At 36.8% G+C, this 15,017-nt stretch overlaps 1 protein-coding gene across 2 annotated transcripts; it reads right to left on the reverse strand.

The window, feature by feature from the left end:
* Positions 1-2,467: 2,467 nt before the first annotated feature.
* On the reverse strand, positions 2,468-14,698 carry LOC129576725 (double-stranded RNA-binding protein Staufen homolog 2). 2 transcript variants are annotated; one of them, XM_055462243.1, is made up of 9 exons: positions 14,237-14,698; positions 11,983-12,198; positions 5,947-6,421; positions 5,618-5,840; positions 5,224-5,533; positions 4,834-5,092; positions 4,008-4,740; positions 3,620-3,930; positions 2,468-3,427 (listed from the first exon to the last, which is right to left on the reverse strand). In XM_055462243.1, exons 2-9 carry the CDS (start codon positions 12,144-12,146, stop codon positions 3,197-3,199), a joined length of 2,706 nt encoding a protein of 901 aa, XP_055318218.1. In that variant the 5' UTR covers positions 12,147-12,198; positions 14,237-14,698; the 3' UTR covers positions 2,468-3,196. The 2 variants fall into 2 exon arrangements, with proteins under 2 accessions (XP_055318218.1, XP_055318217.1); XM_055462242.1 differs by having other exon boundaries at positions 11,983-12,184; positions 14,237-14,697.
* Positions 14,699-15,017: the final 319 nt, after the last annotated feature.

Below are 15,017 nucleotides of genomic sequence, written 5' to 3' on the forward strand. Positions count from 1 at the left end.
CGATGATGTCATCGTCGTCGTATTCGACGATGAACATCTGCTTTCTGTCCAGTGGAAATTATCACACTGACTATGGCTGCTTCAATCATCATCTTCTTCTTATTCTTCTTCCTTCTCCGTTTTCAAGCATGTACCATCTTTATTTCTTCACACTTGGTTAATATTGGTCAAAATCCATTGATTAATTAGATTTTCAGTAAGTAAATGTGAATGCAATACGATTATAATATTACTCCTACATGATTGATTCAAAACTTAAAGTCTATCAGCAGAGCAGAGGAATTTAAAACTTGTGTGTTTGCGTATTGAACGATGCATGTCGAAATGAAATTTCCGAAATTCGAATCAAACGATTGATTGACTGTGCAAATCAATTTCCATATACATTTGGCAAATTGGCATCAGCGAGCCCGAATCGGTACGTTGGTGTGTAAGTGTGATGCATGTAATTTATCCATCGTAATTCGAATGGTACGTTTCATAAATTTTTCTGCTTTTCAGAAGTTTCATTTTGTTTGGGTTTTCGATCGGTTTGAAATTCCTCTGCCCTACATTGTTTGACTTAATGAAAAATAGTTCACGCACACATAAAAATCAAGTCTAGAACATTAAAGTAGATAAATATTTGGTCCAAATTCCTATGCACTTCCGATTGTAAGTGTGTGTGGGTATGAATATTGGAAACGGCATCTGAACCGACTCCTTCACACAATGTTTCAATGGCTTTTTTTTTGCAAGTTTTTTCTTCTTAGCTACTATATCTTAATGCCTCTCTTTTTTTTTCTTTTTTTCAAGTGTCACCATTTTCATGTCCCATTCAAGTTTCTACTTTTTTGTTCAGTTGAAAGAAAAAATAGGAATAATGAATGAGAATGCGAGCTAATGTGCACGATTTCCTCCCCGAGCCCATTTTCTTCTAGAAGCATTAAAAAATAATAGCATTTGATGTAGTTTATCGTTTAATCTTTGGGGATTTTTGTTATTTTTTTCTTCTTCTTCTTCTTGTTACTGTTGCACGTTTGTGATGATTTTGATATTTTGGTAGTATTTTGGATCAGAACATAGAGAAATTGGTATGTTTGTGTATCTAGTAAAACATTTATGTACTTAAATTTTTAGGGTTTTTTTTTCATTCTCTTTTTGTTTAATAATATTTAGAGAAGGAGAAGAATGAATTATTTTCAATTTTTGAAAGATTTAACTCACACACATTTCATTCTTCGACGTTGTCAAGAACAATTCCATTTGATATACAAAAATACGATCTTTTTTTTATTCGGTTAATTATTCATAGATTCAGATAGAAATTAATTAATATTAATTATCAATCATTTGTTTTTTTTTTCATTTCACGCGAACGCGGTTAGATCTTTCGAAATGGTTGAAAATAATTTATTCTTCGATTTGAAACGCCGATTACATTTGCAATTGATTTTTTTCACACACACACACCAATCACGTGGTGGTGGGAAAAAAACTAATTCAAATGGCATTTAAGTCTAATTCAAATTTGATCAAACTCTGATATTCTGATTATATCTGCAAAAAAGTTTGCTTCCTTTTTTTCTTTCTTTCTTGTTAAATATTCCGCATGTTTAATAAAAGAAATTAATATTTGTTTGCATTTTGTTTGTATGCGTCCTTCCAAAATGAACAATTTCCATTTGACTGGCTTTTGTTGTGGTTTCCTTTCATTTCTTTGGAATTATTCTGTGATAGTTTTCATCTCAACGCCACGGCATCATTTCGGTTGAGATTCAAAACATCGAGGGTTTTCTTTTCCTTCTTAACAAACAGTTCTTCATTTCTGATTTCATTGATTTTGGGTTTTCAACATTTCTATGACTTGAATGAAAATTCCTTAAGTCTCATTACATTTGCTTCTTTTTTTTTCTCGTTCTGTTGTTGTGTCAGAGTAGTGAGCACAACAGAAAGCGCGACCATTTTCTTTCTGTTGACACTCGCAATATGTTTGGGCACATATGTACGTTCCTCTTCACTTCCGAACATGTGTTATGAATATCAATTAACTTTCACAGGAGTCAATTTTGCATAAATTTACGTGCTATTGAATCAAAAATGAACAAAAAAAAAAGTAATTTATTGAGTAGTGGCGGCAAACAGTCGAAAGATAAACTTTTTTCTCTGGCACACACCCACACGACATTCGGTATAATTCATGTTTAAAGCCATAATCACAGTATACTCTTCATTTTTTTTAGCTTTCGAAATATTTTCCATTTCGTTTTTCTGTTGCTGTTATTATATCATTGGCTTGACATTCGTATTATAGCCGTTGTGTGTGCGAATAAAATGACTATCTTCGTTTGGTTTACCAGCCATATACTATGTGTCAACGGCTACGAACTTGTCACTTTTTAAGCATTTCTGCGTCTCTAAAAGGGCCTTTGTTATTCAAATGTGATGTTGTTGTTGTTGATTTCAATTAGTAACAACCGTTCAAGTGTTTCTTTCATTTTTTATATGCATTTTTCTTTCTTCTTCTTTTTTTTAAATATATAAATTACAATTATTTCAAATTAATATTAAATCATGAAACTTGTATTGTTTGCTGGGATTGGTTTTGGTTTTGATGGTACAAAACACACAAAAATTACAATAAATTATTTCGAAAATACTTTGGCTTTTCTTCTTCTTCTTCTTCTTCTATACTTTTTTTTTAACGAGAACATAATAAATACAATCTTCACGGTGTGATTTAAATACAATTAACGACAAAATGATTTTTGCAAACATTTCGGTTACACTTTTGCTGATCTGTGTGTATGTATGTAAGTGTGTGTGTGTTTGGTTGGCAAAACTATAAACATATAAGACTAAGCAGCAAAAAAAAAATGAATTTCGACTTGCGAAAGAAAATAGGTAGGACGAAAGAAAAAAAAAATAACTATTCGTTTGGTGGGGTGTGCTATTGTGTCGATATTGAATGAAGCACGGAAACCGAAAGCAACGTAAAAATTTAACTAGTGAGCACATTTTTCTTTTGAATTTGCTAAGTTTTCTTATGCTTTATCGACATTTTTCTCATCTTCTTCAAAATACTATCAAATGATAACTTTCGGTTGCTTCACTCTTCATTCTCTTTTTCTTCTTGCAACAAAATAATAAATTAGGGATATGGCCTTGATAAATTGATTTAGAAGAGAGAAAAAAAAATGTCGAAACGCGATTGAATTTAGTTGGATTTTCCATTGCTCAGTATTGATTTTGGCGGTTGGTCTCTTGGCTTGTTCACATTGTCCAAGCCAAGCTCGCTGAGCGCTTTCAATGCGGCCAATGCCGCTTGATTCTTTGACGCTTCCAAACTACTGCCCGAACCATGGAACATTTGCGGCGGATCGGTGTTCAGCGATGCCAGTGTTAAATAGTCCTTGTGATTACCGCGTGGAAAATCATCAAATTGAACCTGGAAGAAGGATTAGTATATTAATGTGTTACATCATATTATTATTATTAATAAATTAAGTCCAATCGAATTCAAAGATACGGAATAAATAATTTGATTGCAAACAGTTTGAGAAAAATTCAACGAAATTTTCGCAAATCGATGGAATCAAAATTGAAAATCGAAAAAAAAGAAACTCATCAAGAAAAATACCTCAAACTTGAGTAGTTGAGCCAAATAGAGCAATTGATCAGTGGCACGGATACCACCATGCGATTGTGTTGTTGATTTCATTTCGCCGATGTTATTGTTGTTCGGTTCAATTTTCGATGGTGACACCTCAGTAGATGCTGGTTTGATTTCTTCGGTGGGTGCTGCTTTCTTAACCGGTGAACCTTGATTTATAATGGCTTCAGCTGTTGGAGACGTTCCCGCATCGAGCAATTCTTTGGCAATAGTTGCAGTTGTTGTGTAATTTATTCCTGATTGATTCGCTGTTTTGGCGTCGATTTTGAATTTCGATTCTAAATTTTGAATAAGTACGAATAATTTCGAATGAGAAACTTCTTCGCAAAATTGCGTGAAAATCTCGAATACTTACTTCTATTGTTTTCGGGGCTCTTAACCAATAAAAGACCTGGCACGAGCTGACGCCCGACAGCACCTCCACCACTGCTACCAATTGATTGTCCATTATTTTCGCTGTACACTCTTGCCTCCGAGAATGTTACCTTCCGGCCTTTATCCGTGTTGTTGTTTGCATTTGGACCGGTGACCGTATCCACATTACCCGATTCGCTGTAGCCCATTTGACTGAGTATATTGTTGGCAGCTTCACGTTTGGCATTCTTTTTGCTACTACCAATACCGCGCGCTGTCAAATTCGAACAAGTCACTTCCATGACAAATTCTTTGCGACGACCCTGGCCCCGCTCTTCGACCACTTGGTAATCCGGTTCAGATTGTTTGGCGGCTTGCTGAATGCGAAGCAACATTGAAATCGGATTGCTGAGCTCACTTTCGTCGACGGCATTGGTTGCGGTATTGGTTGTCGGTGTGATGGTTGTGGCAGTTTCAGTGCTCAATACATTCGTGTTGTTCACCTCTTTGACCACCACCACGGTTGCCGATCCTTTTCGACGAGTACTACTAATTTGTTGCACTTGTTGCCGGCTATTCGACGATGCATTCCGTTTGCCCACAAAGTTTTTGCGACGTCCATTTCCTTGCGTTTCACTTGCGCTACGAATTGGTGGTAGTTTTTTCAATTCATTCAACATATTTTCAGCTGCATGCTTTTTGGCCACTTTTTTCGAATTTCCTTCACCGATTGTCTGTATCGAGAGAAAAAGAGCGGGGAACATGTTACACAAATTTGATTCGGTATTTATCTTCAAGCAGAGAAATCGAATTCGACAAATACTCACTTCGATCTCACCAACCGAACATTTAATGATGAAATGTTTCATATGGGCTGGCCCGGTTTCATTTTCAACCACAAAACGTATGGGTAGATCACGTTTCTGTGCAATTTCCTGTACTACTGATATTGCCGATTTGATTCGATCAACACTCATGTCGCCTGGTATGACTCCATGTATGATTTTATCATCGGGTGATTCATAGCTATTTGAAACGGTTGATTGTGGTGATTTCGACGGTTCATCTTGTAATTCGATCAAAGCTCTGTGAATCAAAATGGTATTCAACGTTTAGTAAAAGAATATCCATGATTTGAATCAAAACCAACACCTAACGAACCATGTGCCGGATAGAACAATGGTTTGTTGATCACAACTCAAATAAAATCCACTTACTTTGATGCAGCATCATGTTTGGCCGATTGCAATGTGAGACCGGTGCCCGAAAATTGCTTATCCCCAATTACAACGGTCACCCGATATGGATCATCTTCGGTGGTTCGATGAATAAATTGTGGTGACCGTTGGTTTGGGAATTTTTCGCGGAAATTTCGCATTTTATTCCCTTTGATGCGTGCATTTCGTGCGAGATTTAGGGCCTGTTCATTGTGAGACTTTGGGTATGCATACGAATAATTCGTTGGAATGCCTCGTTTCATGGCCAATGCATTCAATTGAACGGTTGGTGTGATTGTGTTGACGGGACCTGTGAATGAATATTGAAGAAAAAAAAAGAAACACGCCCAAGGTTCAATACATGTAATCCGAGAAGAAACCCGAGAGCACTTACCATATTTCTCGCGTGGATGTCGTGCAAGTAAGCCGCGCGGCGTTCGGCTCGTTAGTTGTTTATAATTGGTTTTTTCGAGAGCAGTTGCGGCTGCTAATTGTTGTGCACCTTTGATCGTCTTACTTTGTGCACTGTATCGTTCGTCACCCAATTCCAATACAACCGTATGAACTTTATCATGAGATGGGCCCCGCTCATCGGTCACACGGTATTGATGTTTTAACTGTTTTGAAAAATGATGACGGAACAAATTCGTTCAAACATAATCGTTCAACACATGCATTTTCAGTAAGAAAGAAAAAAAAACCAGATTAGCACATGTAACCGACCTGATTAGCTCGAACCAATTCGTTAATTAAACACATCGGAGTCTTTGTTTTGCTGGAAGCATTCGATGTGACAATGACATTCAATGCACCCTGATCATCGACACATCCATGATTCATTTCCATAATATCCAAATTAAGCACATTATCGCTGTTCGATGTCATTTGAATCGATGACTTTTGACTTGCGTGCTGTTGCTGTTGCTGTTGCTGCTGTTGTTGATTGCCCAAATTCGATGAATCCATTGTTTTGTATCTCGGTTGGTTATTTGATTGTGACTGTACACCAATGTTTGTGTCTATTTTACTATTGATATTTGTCGGTTGCTGTTGCGATTGTGACACATTCGACGAAATATTTGCAACGTTATTTGGCCCGTGATTGCTATGCATGTTGTGACTGCCGTTATGAAAATTTGGACGACTTTGCCCGTAGCTCATGCGCTGTTGCGAATGATGATTGTGTTGGTTGCCCAATCTAAATTGTTGGTGAGAAAAAAATGCGCCACCGAAATTATTAATATTGAACTTACTGTCTTACTCATGAAAAAAATTATTACGGAAGTTCTTTAGCTCCCAAATTTATTCCCAGTTGCTTAATACGAATGTGTCAACTGACATTTTATAAGTAATCTCTTCACGCGCATCTCATTGTGATGTAAAATTACGAATATTTGACCCGATGTGTTGTAAAATAACATCAACAATAGCCTGTGATTCAAGTAAAACGCTTTCTTCATAAAAGTTTATCTTTGCATTCATATCTTTTCTTCATTTTTTCTATGTTACTTATTTCGGCTTTTTTGTCAAAAAACGACACTATGTAAAATACTCATTCAATGTGCACATTCACTTGAGTGGCAACGAATCTAAACTGATGTTGAGTGCTAATTGAGTGGCAAAATTATCGAATGATATTCAACAGTCCATAAATTGTGAGTATCAATGTCAACTGATCAATTTAATTTCAATTAATAGCAGTATATTTCCATTTCAACAAATGAATGAATGCCAACATATCCAACTGTTCATGTGTTCAACTTTTTAAGGCATCAATAAAGTTGAAGCTATTCCAATCCAATTTCAAAATGAAAATATCAAACCGATTCTTCTCTCGCACACTTCAAATTTATTGATAAAATCAATTTGAAGCACTTTGTAATTGAGCCAAATTATCACGTTCACTTTTCTATTCTCTTCAGATATTCATCCAATGAGTGAGTATGATTTACGGGGGGAAAAAAACACATACGCACCACATACACACACGAACACACCACAAATTGTCTATTCTATTCCGCAAATCTCAGTGAATTGGTTGAATATCAGGCGGATGATGAGTTGTTTACTTGCGATCCGAAACTAATCCACGAGATGAACTTGGGATTGTTTTGGGATGTGGTCGTTTTTTGCGAGCGATCATTGACGTATCCGTAAATCGAATGGCAAATGTTGTACGAAAAGATCATACACCGGCGACGAGACAGAGTCGAAACGTTTTTTTTTTCTCTTCGAACAAACGACTCAATAGACGAAAAAGATGATGCAAATGACACCGTAATTTCCACGTTTTGAACAAATTAACACCGGAAAATAAAAAATAAATTTCTCCCAAAAATTGTGCGAAAATTGCTTGTTTTAGAGGAATATTTTGTGCGGCAAGAGTAATGCACACATCACACTCGAAAAATGAAATGAGATTTGAGTTTACTCGCGAGATGAAAGGATGAAATGAAAACGGTAGCGCAATTGAAATTAAAAAAAAGCGCACACACACGGGCTAGGCGGAGATGAAGAAGAAGTGAGGAAAATATACGGATTGTGTGTGTGTGTGTGTGTGTGTGTTTCGAGGATTGGGTTGATTCCGATAGGTGGTCTGTGTATGTGCATGGATTGGTTTCACACACGAGATGCACAAAGATGTTTTCGCTTTAAATGTGTGTGCTTGTTTGAAACTTTGTTTTTCTTGTTTTGTTGTCTCTTTTTGTCTCTTTGCCTGTGTGAACAATGGACCAAATGGACGCTGTGTATAGTGAACATAATCCTTAGTAGGATGTTGCGCTCATGAATTCACAACTCTTTTTCTATCTCTATCTCACAATAGACAGAGATGGCTCATTTCAAGTTCGATCACAGTTAATTCGCACTTCACTTGAAACCCTCTCTCTGTCTTCTTTATCTTGGATGCATTCAATTGACCGATTAAACTGATGTCGCTAATTAATCGAATCCTTTATGAACCCTTGGCCATTTGAATTTTCAAATAAAAACATCGTTTTTCGTTCAACTTCATGAATTTCCCAATAAAATTTTGGGCATTGGACATGAAATCGAAACACAATCGTCTCTCACTCAATTTGGCCAGTTTCGAAAATGATTCGTTCGTTATTACAACATCAATTAATATGCGTTTGACCAGTCTTCGGAAATGCTTCGAGTTGTTTCTTTCACTTTCCTCCACTATTCGCTTGGTGGCTATACAAATGCCGCGAAAGAAATTCGATTCTCATTCTCATAAAACTAAATCGCAGTTTTCCGGTGGTAATCTGTTAGGTCGGCTCATTGTCGTTCGACACCTGGAACAAAAGCTGACCGTGTGTGTAGTGAAAAAAGTGAATAGGGAAATGCGCGGCGTCAAAAACGAACGAAGAAAGATTTCTCTTGCTCTCTCTCTCTCTCTCTCTCTCTCTCTCTCTATGCCGAAATAATTACTGAAAAATTCACCGTCGATCATAGCCATCTATAAATTGACATAGATAGCTAGGTATGTGTGGCAAGAGAAGCAAAAAGAAAGATTCTTTTTTGATATTATTATTTTTTTTTTGTGTGTGCGATTCGGCAGTTAATCATTACTTATATGCACACGCACATCTTCGTACACTTCGCACTATGCGCGCACACAGCAGCCAATGGACAATAGAATTGTTTTGTTGCACATTCGAGAAAAGTGACGACGAGATGCTAAGTGTGTGTGCTTTTTTCTACGCATTCTTTCTCTCTGTGTATGTTTTTTTTCTCGGACGCTTCTTCTCTGCTGTTTTGCTGCTGCCGTTGTTCTCTACGCCTTGACGTTTACTTTATTCATTCTGCATTTTATTCTATTCAACTCTGAGTTGGTTTTTTTCTTCTCTTCTCTTCATTTCTTTCTTTTCATCATCTTTTATTTCAACTACTCCACGGTGTGCGTGCAATTCTTCTTGCAAATATATGGTTATTTATATGCAACGCTGTTGGTTATTTATGATGTTCATTTTATTTCCTTTGAACTAAACCAAATAAATTGAACGATGAAAATATTATGGTCAATCGCAATAAAAATAAAAGGAAGCCAGCTCTTGTTGCATTCATTCAGCGTCGGCATAACAACAATAAAAGAGCGAACAAAACAATGGTCCGGCACAATGGAAAGAATATCATAAATAGACAAGAAGAAGAGACAACCCTTCTTCACACATAACGAAATAATATGAAGCGATGAAAAAATGCCTCGTCGATTCGAACCTCGGGAATATCACGATGTACCCGGTGAACACACACTAAACACACAAACGCAAATGGACACACAGCCGTGCACCGCGAGAGAACGAGTGAGCGAGAGCGGACACGTCCATGCACGTCCATGCACAGACAGTGGAAGAAGATATGAGGCCATAATCACAACCACAATCACAATCCCAATATATAGTCTCGGAATCATCTTTCGTTCCATTCTAGCTCGAACTCCTCACTCCGACCCATTCTCTGCATCTATTTGCTCTTTCTCTATCGTTATGAGCATGCGAGCGTGAGCGCGAGAGCGTTTGATCTTGTCGCGCTCACAACCTGGTTGGTACATGCGCGAATAGACAATTGGTTCATTCAATTCGAGGCCTAACCCTTGTGCGCGCGCATTGTCTTCTGCATTTAGACTTTTGCGCTTAAACCGTGGTCCTTCTGTTCGCGTCAATAAAGTTTTGTAAATGTTGTTGCCGTTTTATTGATACTCGTGTGTAATGTAGCATGTCTTTCCGCCGCAATGAGACTCATCTTCTCGCGTTCATTCTCTCTCTCTCTCTCTGTGTGTGTGTGTGTGTGTGTGTGTGTGTGTTCCATTCTTTGTTTCCAAGTATTATTATTTTTTTCTGATTCGCGCATTCTGTATGCAATGTCATCTTCAGAAGAAATTAACTCGAAATTTTTGACAATGCCCTCAGTTCAAACGGACAATTAAAACGTAAATGAAATGTTTCCAATTTGGTTGTAATCATATGATCAAATAGCCACTGTCAAATCGACAGGCATACACAGTTGAGCTGTGCATATTTCAGCTGAACCAATGGAAATGGACACACATACACACGACGCCTTGGTTTTGCCTTACGACATCAGATCATTGTTCTCTGGGCCATTCAATTAAACGTGTTGATAAGATGTCTATGGCTAAAAGTGAACTGTTGAAGAAAAAAAAACGGAAAAACAAATAGCTTTCAATGCGTTCGCTTCGCACAATGCGCCGCTGAATGCTTAATATCTCACTATTTTACAATAGAGAGGCACCGAGTAGGGTGAATTTCTTGATCACTATATAATAAGTGGTAGAGAAATAGTAATCGCAGATGAGAGCAAGAGATGCTGCTGCTGGTGCTGCTTCTTCTTCTTCTACGTTAGCAAAATCAAGGTAATTTTTCATATTTTTTTTGTTGCGGATAATTTTTTTTCCATTATTATTACTATTATTATTATTTTTGCCTTTTTATTATGCACCAAAAAAAAGTTTTCATTATCTGTTCGCCTTACACTTTTGCCCGCGAATCGTTCCATTCCGCTTTCACGGAATTCGTGGCCTCTCTTTCTCTCTCTCTCTCTCTCTCTCTCTCTCTCTCCCTCTCTCTTGCTCATTTTTGTAGCTTTTCTTTCTGGTGCGTTTGGTTTTTTTTTCATTCAACTGTGCGCGAGAGATGGCATGCACTCAGTGAATCTAAATTGATGTCTGTATGTGTTTTGTCAATGTAAAATGATCAACCATTGTTCAGCAACGATATCACATGTAATTTTGTCTATTTAAAGAGGATTTTTTCACTTTAAATGGATGGCATATTCCATTATTGTCATTTTGGTCATTGTTGTGTGTTTTTGTTGTCGTTGCCATGGCTCTTTCTCTCAATCTTTGCTGTTGCCGCTGCTGCTGCTGTTGTTGTTTCGTCCAAAACCAATGGACAATCTTGCTTTGCGTTTTCGAACATCGCGCGGTCATCGTGCATTAGAAAGACTTAGTTTTGACTAACGAAACCCGTTCAATCGAAGCAAAAGAACGGATAGACAGTGCCGTTGCTCTTCGGCAAAACGATGAGAAAATAATATCAACATATGTGAATGTGGAATGAAACGAAAAATCGCGAACGGAGAAAAAAAAACACATCCAAAATAAAGCAAACAAAACACAAATGTCTAGTGTCATTCGCTCTTCTTTTTTTTCGCTGTGAACGTGTACACGCATTAAAGCCCAAAAAGAAGGTGCCATCTCAATTAAAGCCTCTTTATCATGGCATTTAATCGATCGGAGTACACTCTACTGGTTAAAGTAAAGCTATTTTGTTCAGGATTATACACTGAGTACGTATTCGTTTCAAGGGTGATTAATACTTGTTGACATAATTAACCCATTTCTTAGCGAACGTTTGATTTCTATACGAAAATTATACCTTCGGTTGAAAATGGATTGCACCAATCGAAAAAAAATGGATTTATAAATGAAAAGTCTCTAATTTACTTCATGATTTTGATTTGTTAACCCTGTTTACAGAATGAACTGTATTGACCTTAACTTGTAGGTAATTTCATCCGAATTTGATTAAAATTCAATATTTGGTTCTTAAATCCAATGAAAACGACTGTAAATTTTTGTCCGAATTCGTGCCTTCATTCATACTGGCATAAATATGCGCCAAGAGATGAATTCCACCGCAATTTATTTAAAGCGAATTTCTCCTAAACATCGATCGAATGCAATCCGTCGACAGTCATGTAATATATTTGTCATTGAAAATGAATGTAACTTACCTATTTTGATGGTAGTTTTGATGACTGTGCATCATATGATTGTGTGGTTGCTGTACCGTCGACATATTCATGTGAGGTTGATGATGTGACATATTCGACATATGATGGGTCGCTGATTGTGGTGGCATTTGATTCATGTGTTGAATGTGTGGAGGTCGCATCATGTTTAGTATTTTCTTTTATCCAAGCTACAATTCTAAAACTGCGTAGAAAAAACTACGAATTAATTTAAATTGAATGATTTGAAAGACTTATAATGTTGAAGTGTTTTTCTTTTCGCTTTGCATGCGTATAAAAAATTCCGATTCTTTTCAATGAGGTTGAATAATGTAAAGCCTCTGGAGACCAAAAGAGTAGGAGCATTAATTCATTGACCAATGTTGCCACGATGAAAACGTGTTTCTGATTTAAACTGAATTCAGTGTGCAGGTAAATCACACAGGCACAGTGTGAACAATCCAATCCAATATATATTTTTCCTTTGCTCGCTCTAGATATGTCAATGTACGGATGTAAACAATGATCGTAGGTCCAAAACAAATGCAAACCGAACGAAAATGAAGCAAGAAGAAAAAAAAACACACGCATACAGAAAACTGCATCACACATTTGACGTAACGTATGCAAGCTATGATTGTACGTGAATGCATTTTGCATTCGCAAAAGGACAATAACACCAAACCTACGTTACTTCGGTGACGGGCAGAATATGTGACGATGCAAAATGATTTTGATTCACAAAGATGCAACTGGTTGAACCGACCACAACCGAATACACATCAAATAAAAAGAAAAGAAGGAAAACGAAAACTATTTGCACGAATCCTTTACTTTAGCTGCTGTTGCTATTGTGTTGATGCGGCCGTGTGCATAAATTAAGCAACTTATGCGTAAATTCAAGCATAAATTGTTGCAAACGACTTAAGTAGAAAATCAATTTTTTTTTCTGCATATAAACAGTTGTATTGTTCGGCATTTGATGACGTATGACGGGAAATGCAATGAATAACAAAAGGAAGCGAGAGAAAAAGGATTCTGCGGGACGGGAATGGAAACAACAACAGCAAACAGAAATCGACGATGGAGAAGTAAAAAAACAATGCAATGCAATGCAATGCAAAGAAGCAGACGCGATCATTGACCCAAACGTTTGCAACGAGGAAAAATACGCAAAACTGCAATATTGGTGATGAATGCAACATGCACGTCACACTCACACACATATACACACGCGTGCACTCGAACAGGATAATTCCGATGCAGGAAGAAATTGTTGCATATGACGGTTATAGTGAAACCAACATGATCGCATTAAATGTACAATTTCTTCACTGTTTCGGTTCCTTTTGAGTTCAAATCGATATACGGAGACAGACGCATGCAGAAAGCACATCATTTATAGTATGCATGGTCTATAGAAAACAGCAACAAAGTATGCGATGCACACGTATCAATGGCCTTTTCTTGAAAAACAGCATTTGTACGTACGTCATAGGCATAATATGAAATAAGTGAGAGTGAGGACATACAAACACATATAGGAATGCGCGCGTACGCACATACATACTCTCGGTGTGCTAAAATACCGCTAGGCTCAGGCGCTCACTGACACATTTATCGAGGGACGAACGAACAGAAGAAAAAAAAATTTTTCGATGCACACACGACCAATTTTCAACGAACGCGTTATGTTTCTTTTTGATGTTATTTTCGTCGCCTCTCTATTTGATTATAAACTTTTGATAGGACATCTGTTGGAGTTCAACTTTTTTTTTCTTTCACACGTCCTTTTTTTTACCTTTGTTACTTTCTCTAATAGCTCAAAAGGATTGATTTTTGTCTGGTGTGTATTTTCTGGGCGTTTCAACGAAAAAGAACCGAATTGTGGAGCCACTTGCACAGGAAAAAAAAGGTGTTTAAACATTTTAATGTAATTAGAAAACGGAATTCCGCAAAATTGTGCTATTTTGAAATGAGAATTGACAACGTCTTATGCTAAGCAACCATAACAATGCAGTTACTCGATATTTGTTACTCATCTTTATTTTCAAAACTTATTGAATCAATCGAATGTCGATACCAAATGTAGGATTCGACCATTTGGCACATACTCAATTAAACAACCAAAAGAAAAATATTCTATTGCTAGAACTTGGAAATGGTTCAATAGAAGAATAACCGTGTTTTTTTTTCTCTCTGTAAATTGACGTAAGCGAAAATGCAAACAACATACATAATTTAATGTGAATCTTACCACTAAATAAATATATATATGGCAAAAAGGGATTTCTTTGTATTTGCTTGTTGTTTCCGTCACTACACACTTAAAACAAACGATTCTTTTCTTTTTTATACACAATATTTTGGGTTTGTTATTTTCCCCCACTAATTAAAAAAAAAAACGAAAACATTGGAAATGAAATGAAGAACTTTTTATTATGGTATTATTTATTTTATTTAACATGCGGACATTTTTGATTTTGACTTTTTTTTTCGTGTGTTGTGTTCGGATCGTGTGACGAATGAAGTTTCGGTGCAAGTGACAGTTCGAGACAGTTGTTGTAGTTGCTTTGCTAATGGACCCTATATTAGTTTCAGCTATTCACCGCAATGCGGTGCTGTGCTTCTGAGTCGAAATCATTTCAACTACAAAGAGCAGGCTTTAAAAGTAAACAGCTGTCGGTACGGTGTTTGTATTTGCACATTGATCCAACAAATACGTACAAATCGGCCAAGCATCAACAATACACAGCGATGAGTCTAGAATGTTCACATTTGGTCAAAAATGACCCCAACTGGAGACAGAGAGACAAAAATGCGAGAAAATCTAAAATTAATTTTGTTGACAAAATCGATCGCTAAATTTGGGTTTCATTGACATTAATTTCTACCAATTTCGAAACGATGACGTTTTACTCCATGGCAAAAGTACCACAATTCTTTTTTAATTGCTCACAAAAATAGCACCGCATGATTTTCAGCTTTATTTACGCAATTAAGTCCGACTTTTTATTGACAATGGCCATGGCTGTACA

Source organism: Sitodiplosis mosellana, unplaced genomic scaffold (assembly GCF_009176505.1).
Source record: "Sitodiplosis mosellana isolate CC-2019 unplaced genomic scaffold, AAFC_SMos_1.0 Smas_scaffold_6191, whole genome shotgun sequence".
NCBI lineage: Eukaryota > Metazoa > Arthropoda > Insecta > Diptera > Cecidomyiidae > Sitodiplosis > Sitodiplosis mosellana.

Excerpts from the sequence above, each read along its gene's own strand:
- LOC129576725 (XM_055462243.1), bottom strand. The coding sequence starts at position 12,146 with ATGATGCGACCTCCACACATTCAACACATGAATCAAATGCCACCACAA. Across the intron at positions 5,841-5,946 it reads AATTGGTTCGAGCTAATCAG|TTAAAACATCAATACCGTGT; the intron begins GTCGGTTACATG and ends TTTTCAAAACAG. Across the intron at positions 5,534-5,617 it reads ACATCCACGCGAGAAATATG|GTCCCGTCAACACAATCACA; the intron begins GTAAGTGCTCTC and ends ATTCATTCACAG.